The following is a 19,054-nucleotide window of genomic DNA, read 5'->3' on the forward strand; positions in this document are numbered from 1 at the left end:
TGATCTTTTGGGGAAGCAGGTTGTGCAATATAATTGTGCAACCTGAATTAGCCAGTATGTGACTGAATTCCACCTGAAAACGACAACAATCTGGAAGTGCCCAGAGAAGAAGCGGAAGGAAGGAAGTCCTATATCTTGTTTGTTTAGTTTTTAAGTATTTCATTTCAAGGTATTTAAGAACCACTTAATATTTTAAAAACTCCTGTGAGAACTACTTGTAAAGCTCGTAATAGCTTTACTGATTACATCTCATTATAATGCTCTGTTCAAATAAATTTGAGCACTTGAACTACTTGAATCAATAAGGTTAACAGAAGAAAACAAATTAAACAAATCATTGTCATATAAAATGTGGTAGTTTTAACAGTCTGTCAGTGTCTCACACTTTTCCTAGTAGTTCTTCTAAAGTAACTGTACTTCTGTTATTCATATAGATAGCTAGTGATATATTTATTCCAGTATTGTTTATTATTTTATGTGGATTTGAGGTATTTCCCCTGAAGTATTCTAACAAGCAGATTAAATGATTTAGAGAAAGTATCACGGGTGTTAAACCACAGAGCCTAGGACTTGCCAATCAGAAGGTTGGCGGTTCGAATCACCGTGACGGGGTGAGCTCCCGTTGCTCAGTCCCTGCTCCTGCCAACCTAGCAGTTCGAAAGCACGTCAAAGTGCAAGTAGATAAATAGGTACCACTCCGGCGGGAAGGTAAACGGCGTTTCCATGCGCTGCTCTGGTTCGCCAGAAGCAGCTTAGTTATGCTGGCCACATGACCCGGAAGCTGTACCAGTAAAGCGAGATGAGCGCCGCAACCCCAGAGTTGGCCACGACTGGACCTTATGGTCAGGGGTCCCTTTACCTTTATCATCCAATTAAGTTATAGATAAGATCTTCCCCAGCCAGTCAGTTAAAAAAAAGGCCCATGTGTGTATTTATAATTTTCTAGCTAGTTAAAAGTCTTCCCACACACAGATAGCGAAGAACCTGTTTTACTTAACTGCAACGTTCAAACTAGTGCAAGATACCCATGATACATAACTTTGAAGATACTTTCATTTGAAAAGGAAAAAGAACAAGGTTGAGGTTACCTCACATTTCCTTGTTTCCTCTCAGACCTGCCTAGTATTATGTATTCATAATTTGGTTCCATTTTGCTGTGTTTTGTATGACATCACCCTCTAAGCTTCCCAGAAGTTATTTATTTATATCTACCTAGTTTCTTATTAAAGAGCCAATCTTTTGGGAAAAGAACAGACTATTATTCTAAAATACTCCTGTACTTTGAGAACAAGCTGCCTTCCATGCCTACTTGGTTCGGTTCAAGCTTGGTTTTTCTACGACCCACAAAGAAGCTCTTAGACAAAAAAAGCAATTAGAAGCAATTCATTATTGCAGAATAGCCTTGAAAGAACAGTGATGCCTTCTCTGTCTTTTCTGGAGACCAGTTAAACAGAAAGCTTATAAAAACAGAGAATGAAGAAAGCAAAAACCAAACGGTTTAGCTACTGGAGGAGAACAAGCCATGCAACTGAACACTGCTGTTGTCAGTTCCGATATTTGTTATCCTGAAAAGAGCTGGGACTTCTTAATTTACCAAGAGAAGACCAAGATTTGCACTCCCTCAAAAATGGGAGTGCTGCTGACTGCTTCCAAAACATGGCCGAATATAAAAACAAACCCCCTACCTGAAGCATCAAAGGATTTGCAGGCACCCTCAGGACTAAGCATGCCAAGCTTCATGAACTGCACAGAAGTGTTGGGCTTCAGTACGAGATTGACTCCGCCTACAAGGGCTGAGTCGCATTGTCCACTGCGGATTGCTTTGTAAGCACTGTCCAGAGCAACGAGGCCAGAGGAACACGCTGTGTCGATGGACATACTTGGTCCTTTGGGAACGAAAACCATGAAAGAAAGAAGACAACAAGCCACCATCAGTTGTTTTGCCTTTTCAGCTTTCTTAAGGCCATAGTTTTTGTTCTTTTGGGGAACAAAACCTTTAAGATGTGATAACACGAGAGGCTTCTGTTTACAGAGAGGAAAGTTAACTATGGTGGCACATTAATTCCAGCCCTGGTTTGACCCACACATGCCGACTCATAAAGAGTTTCAATTCATTTGTCAAGTGCTGTGATTCTAAACAATGCCATAGTAATTCACCCATCAGAATTTGCAAAACATCCATCAAGAATATACACTCTTTGTACTAAAGACTTCTGCAGCATTGTTATGGATCCTGTTCACCTACATCACAAACTTTCCTGCATCTTCCCCTGTCTGACCAAACATCTGCCCTGCCATGAGATAATCAGTCCATTGGCCCTCCATAGATGCAAACTTACCTTTGAAATCAAAGAAGTATGAAATTCTGTTGGCAAACATAGCACGTTGACAGCCAGTCATACTGTAGCCCAACAACTGTTCAGGGTCTACGCTAAATGCTTCACCAGCTTCTGACCCACTCACACCAATCCACACTCCTGTGTCCGTGCCCCGAATGGAAGCTGGATTAATTCCTAAAAGGGGAGAAGTCCGCCAAATGAAAGAAAATATTAGAAATATAATAATAAATATCACTGAATATTTGGAGGTGAGAAATGAAAAGCAGGGTGTGGAATGGTCAAAGAACTGATGAGGTCACTTGAAACATTTGGCACTCAAGTGCTTGGTCCATGAACCAAAGGGTTGGGGCGGGGAGGAAACACAACCCAGGACACAGAAGTAGGGACAAGAAGGGGGAGAAAGGCAGTTTATGAAAGATCTTAACTATTATTGCTTGTAAGGAAAAGTGTGTATGATCACAGAACTCAGGCAACCATGGAATTCAGTCACATGATCCCTAAAGGTAAAGGTACCCCTGACCATTAGGTCCAGTCATGGCCGACTCTGGGGTTGCGGCACTCATCTCACTTTATTGGCCGAGGGAGCCGGCGTACAGCTTCCGGGTCATGTGGCCAGCATGACTAAGCCGCCTCTGGCGAACCAGAGCAGTGCACGAAAATGCCGTTTACCTTCTCACTGGAGTGGTGCCTATTTATCTACTTGCACTTTGACGTGCTTTCGAACTGCTAGGTGGGCAGGGGCTGGGACCAAGCAATGGGAGCTCACCCTGTCACGGTGATTCGAAACGCCGACCTTCTGATTGGCAAGTCATAGGCTCTGTGGTTTAACCCACAGCGCCACCTGCGTCCCTCACATGATCCCTACCACATAGCTAATAGGATGTGGGCAAGGATGGTGGGAAGAAGCTCACAGGTGTTGTCATTCTGTGTCATCTCTCATGCTAAGCTAAATCAATGGTCCAGAAGCAAAAAAAAGACATGGAGAAGCAAAGTGGCTGCAAGGTCCTCTCTGGGACGCCCAACATTTGTGTGTCCTCACTAAGCCAAGGTTTGGTTTAGTGTATCATATGAACCAGGCTATTATATTACTGAAATAGGTGCTTTGACTTTCTTTTTCCTGTTTGCAGTCTTTCTGATTGAAAATGGTATATAAATACTTGGAATCTTTAAAAAAACCACAACTTTATAAACATGGTCCTTCCCTCACGGCCTTTTGAGTATAAAGTTTTCTTGGCAGAAATGACCCGAAGCAAAGAGACAGGCAAAAATTACAACTTTACCCCACATTGTTTCCTGAAATATGCAGTGAATTGCTGAACGGGGGGTGGGGTGGGGAGTATATTAAATGGGAAATGTGTTCAAAGAGCACAAGACAAGCCAATGCATGATGCCCCTGCTGATTATAGAAAATGCTGGCGAACGTGATCCTCTTTCTCTCTAAAGCAGATTATGACTCCCATCTGTGACATATAGGAGAAAATGTGTGAAATGAACCTAATTCTTAAGATAATTGAATCTTACTTTATTTTTTGTAGGAAGCATTGAAGCTTGCAAGAAAAGGAACCAGCATATAAACATTATATGGAAACCCAGCCGGATATGGGCAGGATATAAACTAAACTAAACTAAACTAAACTAAACTAAACTAAACTAAACTAAACTAAACTAAACTAAACTAAACTAAACTAAACTAAACTAAACAAAAATCAATAATAATTAACAGATGATAGAATAAGAACATAGGCCCACCAATGCATCTCAACTTAGATTCCTAAAAAATGGAAGAGTGTTGTCTCTGTCAGCCATGAGATTTCAAAAAGTTTTATCTAAACTTTCCACATTATTGGAAACTCTAATGTCTCCATTTTACACCAATGAGCAGGAAGGCTTCATTCGGAGGACATAGGAAAAGAGGTTGGAAAACGTCTCTTCAAGAGATCCCAGGAGCTCTGTCAGAGAGGGACATGTCAGCTGTGGACACATTTCCTAACACGTCTTTTCAACACTGCTACCCGTTGTTACTGATACCAGTTATTAGTGTTGCTAATACTTTTGTATAATCTTTCTTTCACTGTCAAAATTGCAAGAAGCATGTTGCAACGGGAACTTTGCAAAGGTGTGACACTAATTTCAAAAGACACAGAAATGTCAAGGCCTTCACAACGGTGGTTTCATCATTTAGTTCCAAGGTAAGTTCTGCGCTTAGCAGAAGCCAGTGCAAGGGCTCCCACCAGCACAACAGGGTTTCCTCCCCTCTTCCCCCTAATTTGCTCCAATGGATCATGTACACCCCAGAAAAGCACATGGGGGGTAACAATCTTCTGAGTGCAACACTGCATTCCTCCAAAAGTCTGTTTTGTTTTAAAAAACAGCCAACCCTCATGTCACAGAGTGGGGAAAACCATATTTAGATTATTTCTTCTAGATTTGGAAGCCAGAAAGAATCTAGGCAGTGGACAGAATCTTTTTGCTTCGGTTCCCTGCCCCAACCCATGTCCCCCTACATATATGCTGTCCTGAAAACAAAGTTTGGTGTGCTTTGGGTCTGTAAATAGTTTACGTTATCTTGTGCAAGCGACACAATTTGTACACGATTGATTTGCATGTTAATAGGGCTTTTGGAGCAGAATTCTAGAACTCTTTGCTCACCGCCATCTAAAATGGCCTCGTACGAGACTTCCAGCAGCAGTCGGAGCTGAGGGTCCATCGTGTGAGCTTGCTTTGGGTGAACTCCAAAAAAGGAGGCATCAAACTTGCTGATGTCCTTGAGCTTCCCATTTCTCCTGGGCAGTCCGTAAAGTCCTGAAATTTCAAAAGAAGAAAGAAAAATTACATCACGTCTTCTGTGATTAGAAATTGTATCTTGGTTGTGCTAATAATAATATCTGGGCAGCTTCCAATTGAATGTTAAAAAAATACAGCATTAAATATTAAAAACATCCCTAAACAGGGCTGCCTTCAGAAGTCTTTTAAAGAGAAGATAGCTACTTATTTCCTTCACATCTGGTGGGAGGGCGTTCCATAGGGCGGGTGCCACTACCGAGAAGGCCCTTTGTCTGGTTCCCTGTAACCTCACTTCTTGCAATGAGGGAACCGCCAGAAGGCCCTCAACACTGGATCTCAGTGTCCTGGCTGAACGATGGGGGTGGAGATGCTCCTTCAGATATACAGGACCGAGGCCGTTTATTATGTATGACACTGCTATTTCTACATCACTTCTGTGATTAGAAATTGCATCTTGGTTGGGCTTATTATGTATACCACTGCTATTGCTATTTCTATTTGCTATTGTACAAAACTTCTTGCAGAGTTGCTTATGCCATCTGGAGAGTTTGCAAAAGCACCATAGTTTAATTAGGTGTTTTTTTAGTAAAGGCAGACATCATGGAACTTATTTTCCTATTCTCTGAGCTTGTATGTGTTATTTGCTTCCTATTTATACAGGGGGGAAAGCCGGACAAAGATTTGGTTGGATTAATTTAGAACAGTGGTTCCCAACCTTTTTTTAGCCATGCCCCACCTAAGCATCTCTAAAATCCTTATTGCCCCCCACCCGCATGACATATAATTCTTATTATTCAAAAGGTGAACTCCTATTCACGTGGAGGAAGCGTAAAAGGCCATTCACTGTTAGTAACTCATTCTCTAATTGCCCCTCTTAAAAATCAAATTGCCCCCCTGTGGGGCGTGTGCCCCACGTTGGGAACCATGGATTTAGATGGATTCAACCTCTGAGGCAGAAGGATTGAACAGAGTGGTTCCTGTTCCTTAAAGGTCATACAACTCAATGACCCTTATAGTTCATTCTTTCCAGTGTTTCTGTTTCTCCTGACAACAACTTATAATTTGTATCCCACCCATCAGACTGGGTTGCCTCAGCTACTCTGTGTGGCTTGCAGCATACAGTGGTACCTCGGGTTAAGTAATTCCGGAGGTCCGTTCTTAACCTGAAACTGTTCTTAACCCGACGCACCACTTTAGCTAATGGGGCCTCCTGCTGCTGCTGTGCCACCGCTGCACAATTTCTGTTCTCATCCTGAGGTAAAGTTCTTAACCCGAGGTGCTATTTCTGGGTTAGTGGAGTCTCTAACCTGAAGCGTCTGTAACCTGAAGCGTCTGTAACCTGAGGTACCACTGCATATAGGTAAAGGTAAAGGGATCCCTGACTGTTAAGTCCAGTTGTGGCCGACTCTGGGGTTGCAGCGCTCATCTCGCTTTACTGTCCGAGGGAGACAGCGTTTGTCTGCAGACAGCTTCCGGGTCATGTGGCCAGCATGACTAAGCCGCTTCTGGCGAACCAGAGCAGTGTACGGAAACGCCGTTTACCTTCCCGCCGGAGCAGTACCTATTTATCTACTTGCATTTTGACGTGCTTTCAAACTGCTAGGTTGGCAGGAGCAGGGACCGAACAATGGGAGCTCACCCCGTCACGGGGATTCGAACTGCCGACCTTCTGATTGGCAAGCCCTAGGCTCAGTGGTTTAGACCACAGCGCCACCCGTGTCCCTTCCAGCATATATAAAGCATAGTAAAACATTAAACTTTAAAAAGCTTTCCCATATAGGGCTGCCTTCAGATGTTATACTCCTTAACATCTGATGGGAGGGCATCCCACAGGGAGGGTGCCACTACCGAGAAGGCCATCAAGATCACTAGACCTACCTGGTTTCCATCTCCGGTCATCTTCTGTAACCATGTCCACTCCATTGATCAAATTTTCCCAAAACTCTTGCAAGTTTTCTGATTCTGGCAGCTTCCCTGCTATGCCTGCAACCACCACTTCCTCCATCTCTCAACTTGTCTCTAGACAGCAAGTGGAGAAAAGAAAAATCAGGCCTATGCAGCAATAATGAATCACGCAAGAAAATTACAATGCACTTGTTAAAAAAACAAATATATAATTACCAGGGAAACACCGGGCAAATGAATTTCATATACTTTTGAGCAGCAGATCAGATTCTTTTAAAGATATACCTGTAGAACAGACCACATGAGAGCTATTTTATGAGCAGATGTGGTCTTTTATATACCAGCGGGCTTGGAGATCCTGGATGCAAGTGCTGAACTCTAAGTAACTCAATAAACAGCAAGGAACAAAAACTGCTGGAAAGCTATTGGTGCAACAACACAGTGAGTGAAATTATTCAAATAGAGATAGAAGAAGGCTTTAGCCTAAGGAGTTTGTGATTCATAACATCTAATTCCATATCATGGGTGGAACCCAACGTAGTACTACGGCAATTTTTCTACCTGTACAATGATTTCTATCTGTGCAGCTGAACGTTCTCTCCCTTTCCTCCTCCCATGCACAGCCTAAATTTGTTCCATGAGGGCCCCTCCCATGATTCTATATCAATATGTAGATGGCACCACTTGGGGCATCTTGTAACACTTGGAAGCCTTTCAACACCTTGGCCAAGAATCCACCCTGTCATGTCTATTACTTCCAGCAATAGTAACAGGGTCAAACATATTGCAGTGGCTTCCATCCTAGCCAGTGCTCCGTCCCTCCTCCTGAGGGACTGTCCTTTTTAAATAATTTTATTAATTTTAGTCCATTGTAGTCAGATAACTGCAAATTTAGCAATGTAGCAAAGGGGCACACATCTAGCTGTATGGGACTTTTGTGCTACTAGTGATGAATTGACCAAGATATTATTGGGCAGCAAGTGATTTTTGCTTTAGTGTGTTGTGGGATTAATATTACTATTGACCACGTCACCTGCTGAATAATGGATATATATACTGAATAGAGCTAGTCACGCACTGAGCAGTAACATCATTATGTTTAGGTGCCTATTGAAGGCATGTTTCGATGGGCGACCCAACAACTCATGGAATACCGATTGCATACTTGCAGATATGGTTTTGTTGTTTTCTAGCATTTGTAAGATGTTGTTTTATTGGATGGGCTCTAACTAAAATGAGTTCTGTCAACAGAAGCCCACACAAGAACTTCTGCTTGCACAATGGGGTTCCCCCTCTCTTCCCCATGTGCCCCCCCAAAATTGGGGGGTAGTCAGGAGAACCCCCAAAACAGCATGCAGGGGGAGGAAAGGGGAGATTGCTCCATCTGACAAGCCAAAATGCTTGCCCTGGTGGAACAATTGTCAGAGTGCAATGTTGAAGTGCTCCCGATGTTTTAAGAGCTTTTAAGAAATGATTTCAGAAACTGGGCACTGTGTTTTATCATCTCATACACTGCTTTGATGAACTCTATAGCCATGAATCAGTTTGTAATTTTTTCCCCTGTTGTTGCTGTTGCTATAGATGTTGTCAGCAAATAAAACAACAAAGCAGGTTGACAATCCAGATAATAAAATTCAACATAACATTTCGGTGATCTGTGACATACCTAAAGGTATGGAGGGAAAATATTTGCTTTTAAGTAGTGAGGTAGTATATTTTAGTATATAATAACATAGTTTATATTTAGTTCTGAATGCTAAGGAACCAGTCCAAAACACTTTTTTTGGGTGGGGGGGACGAGCTTGACAAGAAACCCTTCAGCTATAAAACTATTGCAGTTCTCCCTTCAATCACTCTGAGCAAGTTTAACTCATTTAAAGCTATTGTTGCTACTCTTCACCAGTCTGTAGGTAGGACTTCCTAGAAGAGATCATCAGAGATAAAAAGGCAAAACTAACTGTTGTAGTCAAAGCTAACTGATAAAGAAGTAAAAGAGGCGCAGCCAGATTCCTTGGCTTCCTTTCCTTGCTTGTAGTGATTCAGAGCAGAGATTTGCTCTGGAGGGCAGAGCTGAGCTTAGAGCTAAAAGTGGGAAGTAGAGTGAAGCAGTGTGAGAGTGAAGAGACTGAGCCTTTCTAGGTCTTACGCCATGTCCTTTTTAATGTGCTTACATTATACAATTTGTGCTGATGATGGTATTGAGGTGGTTACACGCAATCCCACTTTCAATAATGCTCATGCTTGCAAAAGTTCTAGGGTGATCATACCACTTCGTTCCCAATGACGGTATATCCTGTAGCTTTCAGGTGAAATCCTGTCATACCACAAATATTTTTTTGTTGTTGTTGTTGTTATAGTGCAAGAATGCCCCTCCAAATGAAAATAGTGCAGTAAAATATGCAAGAATGTCTTTTCAAGATAAGCTCATTTAAGGGCAAATGGAATATCAATGGAAATGCATAATTGAAGACTATAATTCCTGATCATAGTCAGTAAGTTGCAAGCCTGTTCCTGTTGAGGTTGGTATAAAAATACCCCCCTTAATTTTAATGGAAGAGGACTGCAGTCTTCAATAATTATCAGTAACAATTATATTCTTTCATTCATCTATCAGGAAATTCCTTTCCCTTTCCTATGCAGGCAAGTATTCAGTGCATACAATGGCATCTAAATACAGTCATACCTCAGGTTACGAACGCTGCAAGTTGTGAGTTTTCAGGATGCGGACCGCACCGAACCCGGAAGTACCGGAACGGGTTACTTCTAGGTTTTGGCGCTTGCACAGAAACACAAAATGACGCCACGCGCATGCATAGAAGCGCCGAATCACGTCACGCATGTGCGCAGACACAGCACTGCGGGTTGCGAATGTGCCTCCCGCACGGATCACGTTCACAACCTGAGGTATGACTACAGCAATTTAGCCTTATTTCTGTGCTGGCTTGTCTTGTTTGGGACATTCAAATGGACATCCATCATGCCAGTAGCACAGCAGGGTCACTCCTCAGCTCCATGAGGTGACTCACACCTACACTGAAGGATGTTCAGAGCGCTCCTTCACATGAGGGGATTCTGATTGGTCCAGTGATGCCCCCTCACACATGAAAGAGCTTTAAATGCATATGTTAGCACACACAGATTCCCAAGCTCGCCAAGGACACAGCTAGTGCGTGTGGGGGCTATCTCATGCTGCCCTACAGCCCCCCTCCCTCACACTCTTTGTTGTTTAGTGGCATCAATTACACCTTGAATGACCAAAGATTGATTGTTCAGTCACAGGTGTCACCTGTTCTTCTGTAAGATAGTGGGTGGAATTCAACATGGTGCACTTCCAGATTTCCCCCTGTTCCCTCTGAATTTGGGGAGCAGGGAGTTCCCTGACACACTCCAGAGACCATTTTTGGGGTGTGGGGCACATGAGGGAAGGAGAGGGGGGAAGAAATGGAAGTCCTTGCACAAAGCTAATGGTGTTGGTTAGGTTGATCCTACATTATATCCCACCTTTCCTCTAAGGCGTTCAAGGTGCATACATGGTTCTTCTCCATTTTGTCCTCACAAGAACCTTGTGAGTTGGGGCAACTCACTACCTCTCAGCTTAGCCTTTTTCATGGGGTTCGTTTGGAGTTAAATGAGGAGAAAAACCATGTACACCACCTTGAGCTCCTTAGAGAAAAGGGTGGGATATAAATCCAATAAATAAATAGTCCAGGGGTAGGGTGAGGCCTGTGACTTCCAGATACTGTTGGAGCTACAACTCTACAAAATTCTATGAGTCTATGGATTCTCATCAGCCTTGGCTGGCATGGCCAGTAGTGGCGACTTGGACTGTGAAGATCCAAATTCAAATCTGCACTCAACCATGTAGTTCACCTTGGGCCAGTCACTGTCTCTCAGCCTAACAAACCTGACATGGTTGCATGAGGTTAAAATGGGTGGAGAACCATGCATGCTTCGTTGAGCTTCTTGGAGAAAAGGTGGGAGATTATATATATATATATATATATATATATATATATATATATATATATGCTTTCGTAGATTTTCACGGGTACAGGAATGCAGGTTTTGGTGTCCTCGGGTGTCTTCCCGTGTAAAAGTTGGGGTGTCTAGGCGACGTTTCGACGAGGTCTCACTCGTCATCTTCAGGCTGGTGCTTTCGGCTTCTAGTTACTGGAACAGAGCAGGATCTCAGTGTTTGAGTTCCTATAAATACTGTAGAGGGGGTGTGGTGTATAGCCTCCAATGTTCTGGGCAGAGAGGAAGTTCCCAGGCTAGTGTGCCTTTTCTTCTTTTGTTCCTTAATTACTTGAGAGATATCTTGAGTGATTTCTTGAGTGATATCCTGAGTACCACTTAGGTGGGTCATTAGGTGTGGATTAGTTGTTAAAGTCTTTGTGTCTTGACCTCTTGAACTTTGTGAAGAGTTTTCCTGAGAAGATGGCTGTACTGTACTGGATCCAGAGGCACACAGAACGCCAACACCAATCAACCACACCAGACCCAAACCCAGACCCTCTCCACAGATGAATTACAGACACCATCCAGTAGCCAATCCATGGTGGCACCTCCGGATGCTGCACCCCCCTGCAATCCCTACACAGATCTGGCTGACACAAGCCACAAAACCACAGCTCGCCCCTATACACGAAGCCAAGCCAGAGCACAACTAAGTACAGTACAGCCATCTTCTCAGGAAAACTCTTCACAAAGTTCAAGAGGTCAAGACACAAAGACTTTAACAACTAATCCACACCTAATGACCCACCTAAGTGGTACTCAGGATATCACTCAAGAAATCACTCAAGATATCTCTCAAGTAATTAAGGAACAAAAGAAGAAAAGGCACACTAGCCTGGGAACTTCCTCTCTGCCCAGAACATTGGAGGCTATACACCACACCCCCTCTACAGTATTTATAGGAACTCAAACACTGAGATCCTGCTCTGTTCCAGTAACTAGAAGCCGAAAGCACCAGCCTGAAGATGACGAGTGAGACCTCGTCGAAACGTCGCCTAGACACCCCAACTTTTACACGGGAAGACACCCGAGGACACCAAAACCTGCATATATATATATATATATATATATATATATATATAATATATATATATATATTATACATACATATATATATATATATATATACACACATATATATTAGTAAGTAAATCTTCCTAGGTATTCTTTCTCTGGTGTCCACAAGACACTTAAAAGTGATTCAGACAGCAGAACAGAGCAATAATGAAGAGCTCCCTGTTGTACAATATAAAATTTAAAGGCAGCATGAGGGTACATTATTTAATGGAAGTGCTATCATCCTAATTTAAAGCAGCAAGCAATTCTACTCCCAGTAAATTCCTAATCATTTTATAATCCAGATTGATCATCAGCATTGATCATCATTGATCATCAGCACATCCCATTCTTCTGGTCGTGCCTTTGAAAGCCTAGCCATTTATTTTCACATCCTATGCTCCAGACAACTGGGTCATTTCGAAAATCTGATCCAGTGAGCCTGATAATGATCATGGGTAGGCAAACTAAGGCCCGGGGGCCGGATCCAGCCCAATTGCCTTCTAAATCCAGCCCACAGAAAGTCCAGGAATCAGCGTGTTTTTACATGAGTAGAATGTGCCCTTTTATTTAAAATGCATCTCTGGGTTATTTGTGAGGCATAGGAATTCGTTCATTCCCCACCCCAAAAAATATAGTCCGCCCCCCCACAAGGTCTGAGGGACAGTGGACCGGCCCCCTGCTGAAAAAGTTTGCTGACCCCTGCTCTTGATGTTGTAGGAATACAGCTCTAATCAGCCCCAGGCAGCAGGGCCAATAAGTTTTTTCGTTCAGCAACATCTGAAGGGCACAGTACTAACTCCCTCTATAATGTGAATGATTTGCCTCTGAGGGAGGAAACATTTCTGTGCTTTGGATCATATGTATCAGAATAAAGCTGAGAAATATTGATCTGCTCAGAATATATGAACTGAGATGGCCAAAGGGAAGAGATATTACAAAGATAAAGCAGAAATCTTTCTATTAGCTTCAGTGATACAATGAAAGACAAGGTGGAGGGAGAGTGGGATGCCAGCTAATTAAACTCAAAACACAGACTGAAGACCAGATAATTATTTTCTTCAGAGAGCTGAAAGTGCTATGAAGTAGGCATTGTACAACCATTTCACTGTTAGGTCTGGAAAATGGGTTTGCTAGGTGCTTTTAGTGTTTCAAGACCAGACCCCATTGCATGCTCAGTCGCATGTAGTTTCACACTCATAAAAACTACTGTCCTGTCTTTCAAAAATGGTTCCTTTCTGGTTTTCTGCTTGCAACCTATTCTATCATCGATCTGATTTTACAGAGTTGCTTAAAATTATCAATCCAGCATCAGGTTTATTCACAGTGTGAACGTGAGTATCTGTCCCATTGTAATTGTGGTCTAATTATATCAGAATGGTGCAAGAGACAGAATATGAAGATTCAGGGTGGAGCAGAGGCCAGGTATGAAATGTGAGTTTGAAGCAAGGGCAGCTCTATCATTAGGTGAAATGATGTTGTCGTCTCATGCAGCAGATGAGCAATAGCACTTGGCCACCACTTTCTTCATCCATTTCTTCCCTGTGTCTTCTTGGCCTAGTTTTACTTGCTGGTGAATGGCTCACAGATGTCTGCCATAGACTGCTGCGGTGCTGCTGCCCAGTCCCACTTCTTCAGACAGTGAGTGTGGCAAGCTACACATGCTCTGTGGAGTCTGTCTTTGTTAGCCTGGCAACCCTTTAGCTTACTTTTCTGCTCTTCTCCAAAATGAGAAGAATAGCTTGTCTATCTGCTCATTGGCCAACTGTCCAGGCAAACAATTGGCTGATGGGGGTCCAGCAACACAGCAAGACACATCACATGCTGCATTGTGTCATGGGTGCTGCAGTGGGTGCAGCAGAAACCACCCATCACTCAGGCTGGAGGGAGAAGAGTAGAGACGGCAGAGCAGACAGACACCAGTCACCCAGGCATCCTCTGAGCCAAAACACTGCCATGTGAGCCAAGTAACCAGTCAAGGGGCAGGGTAGGACTGGGCAAGAGTGTTGGAGGCAGATGTTGGGTACACAGTGCCTGTGATGTTGTCTGGGATGAGATGAGGGGCAATTTAGTTTAGGGGGGACGGACATGAATGAGGACATTACAGAGGTGCATAAAATTATGCACGGTGTTAAGAAAGTGTATAGAGAGACATTTTCCTCCCTCTACCATAATACTAAACCAGAGATTATCCAATGAAGTTGCACATTGGAATATTCGGGACGGACAAAGGGAAGCTCTTCTTCACACACAGCGCAAATTGTTCCTTGGGAAAAGGGATTGTGAAACCACTCTAGGAATTGTGAGGGACACAGAGGTCTCCCAACAACTCTCAGCACCCTTCACAAACTACAGCTCCCAGGATTCTCTGAGAGAATATGGCTATTTGAAGTAGCGTCATGGTGCCTTAAATTTATAGTGTGACTGTGGCCTAGGGCACAGACCAGAGGATGGGCAGTTAATTTACAGCATTTGCTCAACCACACATATGCTTAAGTGAGTACAAATAAGTATTACAGTAATTATGTTGCTTCTGAGGGCAGGTTTGCATAAGCAGTCCACAGCAACCCCAGGTATGCATTAACAGAATATATTATGCATATTAACAGAATATGCATTAACAGAATATAGGTGGGAATCAGTTCTCATGGTCATAGCAGCACTTTATGACTGGAGGCATAATGATCAACTATCCATCCTAGCTTGGTTCATATTTTACATTTGCCAAAGTCAGCAGGCATTCAATGAGCATTTGAGAACTCTTCATGAACAGAGGAAAGCATCTATGAAGTAGTCCTCAGCATTTTCTCCCATAGTGTTCCTTTGTGACTGGCCTTTCTGCCGAATTTCACTTCTTCTTTTCCTATTGACTTTGTCAATAAGTTTAAATGATTGCTGTTATGCAAAAAGACCTTGCAACACACCTAGACAGCCTTTGGACTATTTTTGCATGCGTTGAGATTTCTGTAATATCCAGTGCAGTATTACACAGAGCTCTCTCCAATACGGATTTCTGCATTTTCTGATCTGAAATCATCCAAAGGAGGCCACACCATTGCAAGAGGGTACCTTATTTACACAGTATTTGTGCAGCCTTGTGGCACTGTGCTAACTCATTTATCATCCATAATAACCAGTCATTCTCACTGGCATTATGCACTAGTACCTACTTGTTTCATCACAGCACTTTGAGTACATTCATCGTACATTAACTACGCACTTACTCTTTTCTTGTGATTGTCCTGCAAAAGGCCATTTTAAGTGCATTTCAACAGGTTGCTTGTAATTCATTAAGTATCTCCCCCTCCCATTGTTTCTTTTCTTAACTGGAGGATATTTTAAAGATGTGTACTGAAATTCATTTCAAGACCGTGGCTGTGTTTCGACGTCACTATAAACCATGGTTTATTATGTTGTGAATGAGCCTAACCTCCCCTGAGCTTTCAGGCTCCCTTCTCCAGCACTGCTGTGAGGGGAATTTCAGATATGTTCACTTTCACTTAATAAGTACTTAGCCTATTTTCATTTAGCTAGTTTCATAAACTATGGCTTGAAGGAGGTTGATTCAAACAAATCATTGTTAAAATTAACCATAGTTTGTCGGGATTAGGCAATGCAACAAGTTGTGGTTAAACAAAAATGCAAGCAAATGTTGCCAGCCATCTCCTGGTGGTTGCACTGGGGACAGGGGAAACCTCCTGAGTCCAGGGGAAGACCGTAGGACATTCTGGTCCTAAGAAACCACGATTCATCTTTATTATGATATCTGAACACAGCCACACACTGTCCTTTCCAAATTACTCTGCTCCCTCTGAGAAGGGACATCCATCATGGCACATAATGAAGGTATGGATTTTTAAACCAAACCAAACCAAAGGACTTTAAATAATTAAAGATGACACACTTCTATGTGAATATTTTGAACCTCTTTGTTGTAAGCATGTTCACTTCGGGGGCATGGAAAAATTATGTGCTTATTTTGTAGTGTCAGATCAGTGGTTCCTAACTTTGTTTTTATTAAAGGGACTCACCAGCTGAGCGTTGTCTTTGGCAGCCAATCTCTTTATACTGACCTGTGACCATGCAGGGTGGCCAGGTGAAGAAGAGGTCAGGGCTCCTGCACCTCTGATAGTTGCATCAAAGGGAGAGTTTCAGCAGGTGTAACTTGTCATGCAATGTATACATGCCAATATCCTCTGTTCTACAGAGTTACACACTGTTCTCTTTTATATGCAGCCTCCAGAGACCATGAATACGCTCACAAAAGCCACTTCCTCCTACCCATAAGTCTCCAGTTAAATTAAAATGCTTGAATGTATAGTGTGAGCCTAGCTATGTTAACTTAGAAGGAAGTCCCAATGATTTCAGCTGGTTTCACTTGTTCACAGCCAATGCTCTAATCCAGGGTTTCCCAAATTTAGGCCTCCAGCTGTTTTTGGACTAAAAATCCCATCATCCTTGACCACTGGTCCTGCTAGCTAGGGATGATGGGAGTTGGAGTCCAAAAACCACTGGAGACCCAAGTTTGGGAAACCCTGCTCTAATCCTAAACAGACTTTTTAGAGTAAACTCAAAGGGACATGCTCCTGAGTTACCATGCATAGGACTGGGCTGGTACAGCGTAATTCTGTGTTCAGGATTCTTGCTTGCACAAAAGTAAATTCCATTGTGTGAAATGGGGCTTATGCAAGCAATAGTTCCTCTAGCTTAGTTTAACAAAACGTGGGTGCATTTGGGCTTAAATGTTAACTTTAAGCAAACATAAATGAAATGTAAAGAATTAAATAAATAAAACCAATACAACAATCATTTACCCTAACACAGCAAGCAGATCCATCAGGATAAGTGCACCAGTTTCACAGAAGTCAACGGCAGTTCTACCATTTTACTTTTAAAGTCAACCTTGACTGAATTGCTTGTAAATCGAGAGATTAAGTTCTTTGCCTCAATTTGTTTCAGTGGGAGAAAGGGAACTTTTGTCACCAATGCAAGTTGCAGTACTTCTCAGTTCCTAGAGACATTAAATAAATGTTCGTTGTTTTTAGATTCTTCTAAGCAAGGTTGAGAACGTATGACAAAAAGGGAAATATTCTGACTTCCTTGGTTTGGAATCTTACTTCAGACACTTAGGACAACAGTTTTGAGGATAAGCACACAAAAAACACAGACAAGGACAATTTTGCCACGGAGCTGGGTTAGCAAAGGGGGGCGTGGTACTAGTTACCCTCTATGATTTAAAATATCTAGTAAGATAAATTGCTGTACGACACTTTTTGTCTTTAAATTCTCCATGTTGCATGGCTATCTTACCGTATAAAGTAATTTAAAAAACAGAGAAATAAGAGAACTACCTTATTTTACCTCTTTTTATGCAAGTCTGAATAAAATTAACAGGCTGTAATACAAATAGCTCAAATTGCATTACAACTGCATCCCTTAGCTCTGAGATGGACAAGGAAAGGCTGTAGGATCATACTGCCGAGCTGAGGAATATGAATACAAGGTTACATTACGAGAACAATAGAATAATCACAGGCTCTGTGAATGTCCTGAAACAAAGAGAAAATCCTTCCCAATGCTGAGCAGAAATTGCTGACTTTTATTAGCTACCTGAGAAGTAGTGAAAGACTTGGGTTGCAAGTGACGAAGTAGAAACTATCTGGTGTCCTCATTTCCTAATGTCACAATAGAGACAGCAGAGAATATCTACTGCATGTCATATACCTTTCAAACTCTCCTTCTCTGTGCTTCTGCATATTAAAGGTAAGAGCTGGAAATTAAGGAGGGAGAGAACCCCCCTTTTTTACCTAGATCTGCTTCAGTGTGCCAGTGTAACTGTCTTCCTTGCCTGGTATCAAAATGGCTGGATGCAGAACACTTACAATGCAGCAAGGCTTAGCCTCCATCTCCCTTATTGCCAAACACTCCTCCCCCTTTTTATTCCATAACCTCAATACCGGGGGGAAAACCACACCTCAAATCAACTTCACTGCTACCACATTACATCACAAAATTTCAAAGGCAGCAATTTACCTCTGCAATTTTATTCTGCCGTTAATTAAAAAATAATAAAATTAAATTTAAAAAAACACACACTGTGGTTGTTTTAATCTCAAGAGCCACAGCTTTTGTTCGTTCCCCACAGAGCTGGCTATCAAAATGGAGAACCAAAACCTGAGCTAGCATCGGAAGCTTCTCCGGTGTTACTTCTGAAAGATGTTGCGCTCAAGCCGCAGAGCCACCCGATCCCACCCGCTTGCGCCTCCAAGGCCTCCTCCGGGTCCGAGCTGATTTCACTTGGGAAGGCTCATCCAACACCTGAAAATGGATGTCGCCTTCCGATTTCGAATACGGGCCCGGACGACCTATTCAAAACAGACGTATTTCAGTCTGCCTAGATTTGCACAACCCTATTTGCATAAGGAGGGTGGGAAAATGAAAACTCATTTAGAGATCTGGTGCCGCCAAGTCCGGTTCCCCTCCCCCACGCCGGGAGAGGAGGAGGAGGAGGAGGAGGAGGAGGAGGAGAAGGAAGAGATCATGGCTGCTTCCAAAGGGGCCAAACCAGCTCCAGCGGGCAAAGGCACCGAGGGCATCCAGAGGGCCCCCCATCAAGCCGAGGACAGCCCTAGAGGCGCCCCAAAGTGCGCAGCAGCTCTAGCCGGCTGCTCCGTTTCATTCATACAAGCGCCATCCGGAGAGGAGGGCTGCCTCTCCCTCCATCCCGGCAACCCGAGCCGGTTACCTGCTCAGGTCCTTGAGATCGGCAGCCACCGCTGGAAGGTGATCGGCGAAGGAGGCGCGCTGAAAAGCCCCGCTGCTGCTGCTGCTGCTGCTGCTGCTGCTACGCTGCCGGCCGCCAAGTCCCTCTCTCCCTCCTCGTCGGTGCCCGATGCGTAACTGAGGCTGCCCGCGCCGCCTATCTGCGCTCCGCGTCCCTTTCTCACTGTCTC

The 19,054-nt window shown here is 43.1% G+C and overlaps 1 protein-coding gene across 1 annotated transcript in view; it reads right to left on the bottom strand.

Annotated features, from left to right (window-relative positions):
• Nucleotides 1–19,054, bottom strand: part of FASN (fatty acid synthase) — a 62,690-nt gene extending 43,636 nt beyond the window's left edge. The window contains exons 1-5 of the mRNA XM_081850619.1: nucleotides 18,847–19,054; nucleotides 7,002–7,142; nucleotides 4,989–5,141; nucleotides 2,340–2,513; nucleotides 1,686–1,886 (exon numbers count right to left, since the gene is read on the bottom strand). Coding sequence (XP_081706745.1) covers nucleotides 1,686–1,886; nucleotides 2,340–2,513; nucleotides 4,989–5,141; nucleotides 7,002–7,128 — 655 coding nt within the window. The 5' untranslated portion in view covers nucleotides 7,129–7,142; nucleotides 18,847–19,054. The remainder of the gene's footprint in view (nucleotides 1–1,685; nucleotides 1,887–2,339; nucleotides 2,514–4,988; nucleotides 5,142–7,001; nucleotides 7,143–18,846) is intronic.

Source organism: Podarcis erhardii, assembly GCF_964252035.2.
Source record: "Podarcis erhardii genome assembly, chromosome: 2".
In the NCBI taxonomy this organism is placed as follows: Eukaryota; Metazoa; Chordata; class Lepidosauria; order Squamata; family Lacertidae; genus Podarcis; species Podarcis erhardii.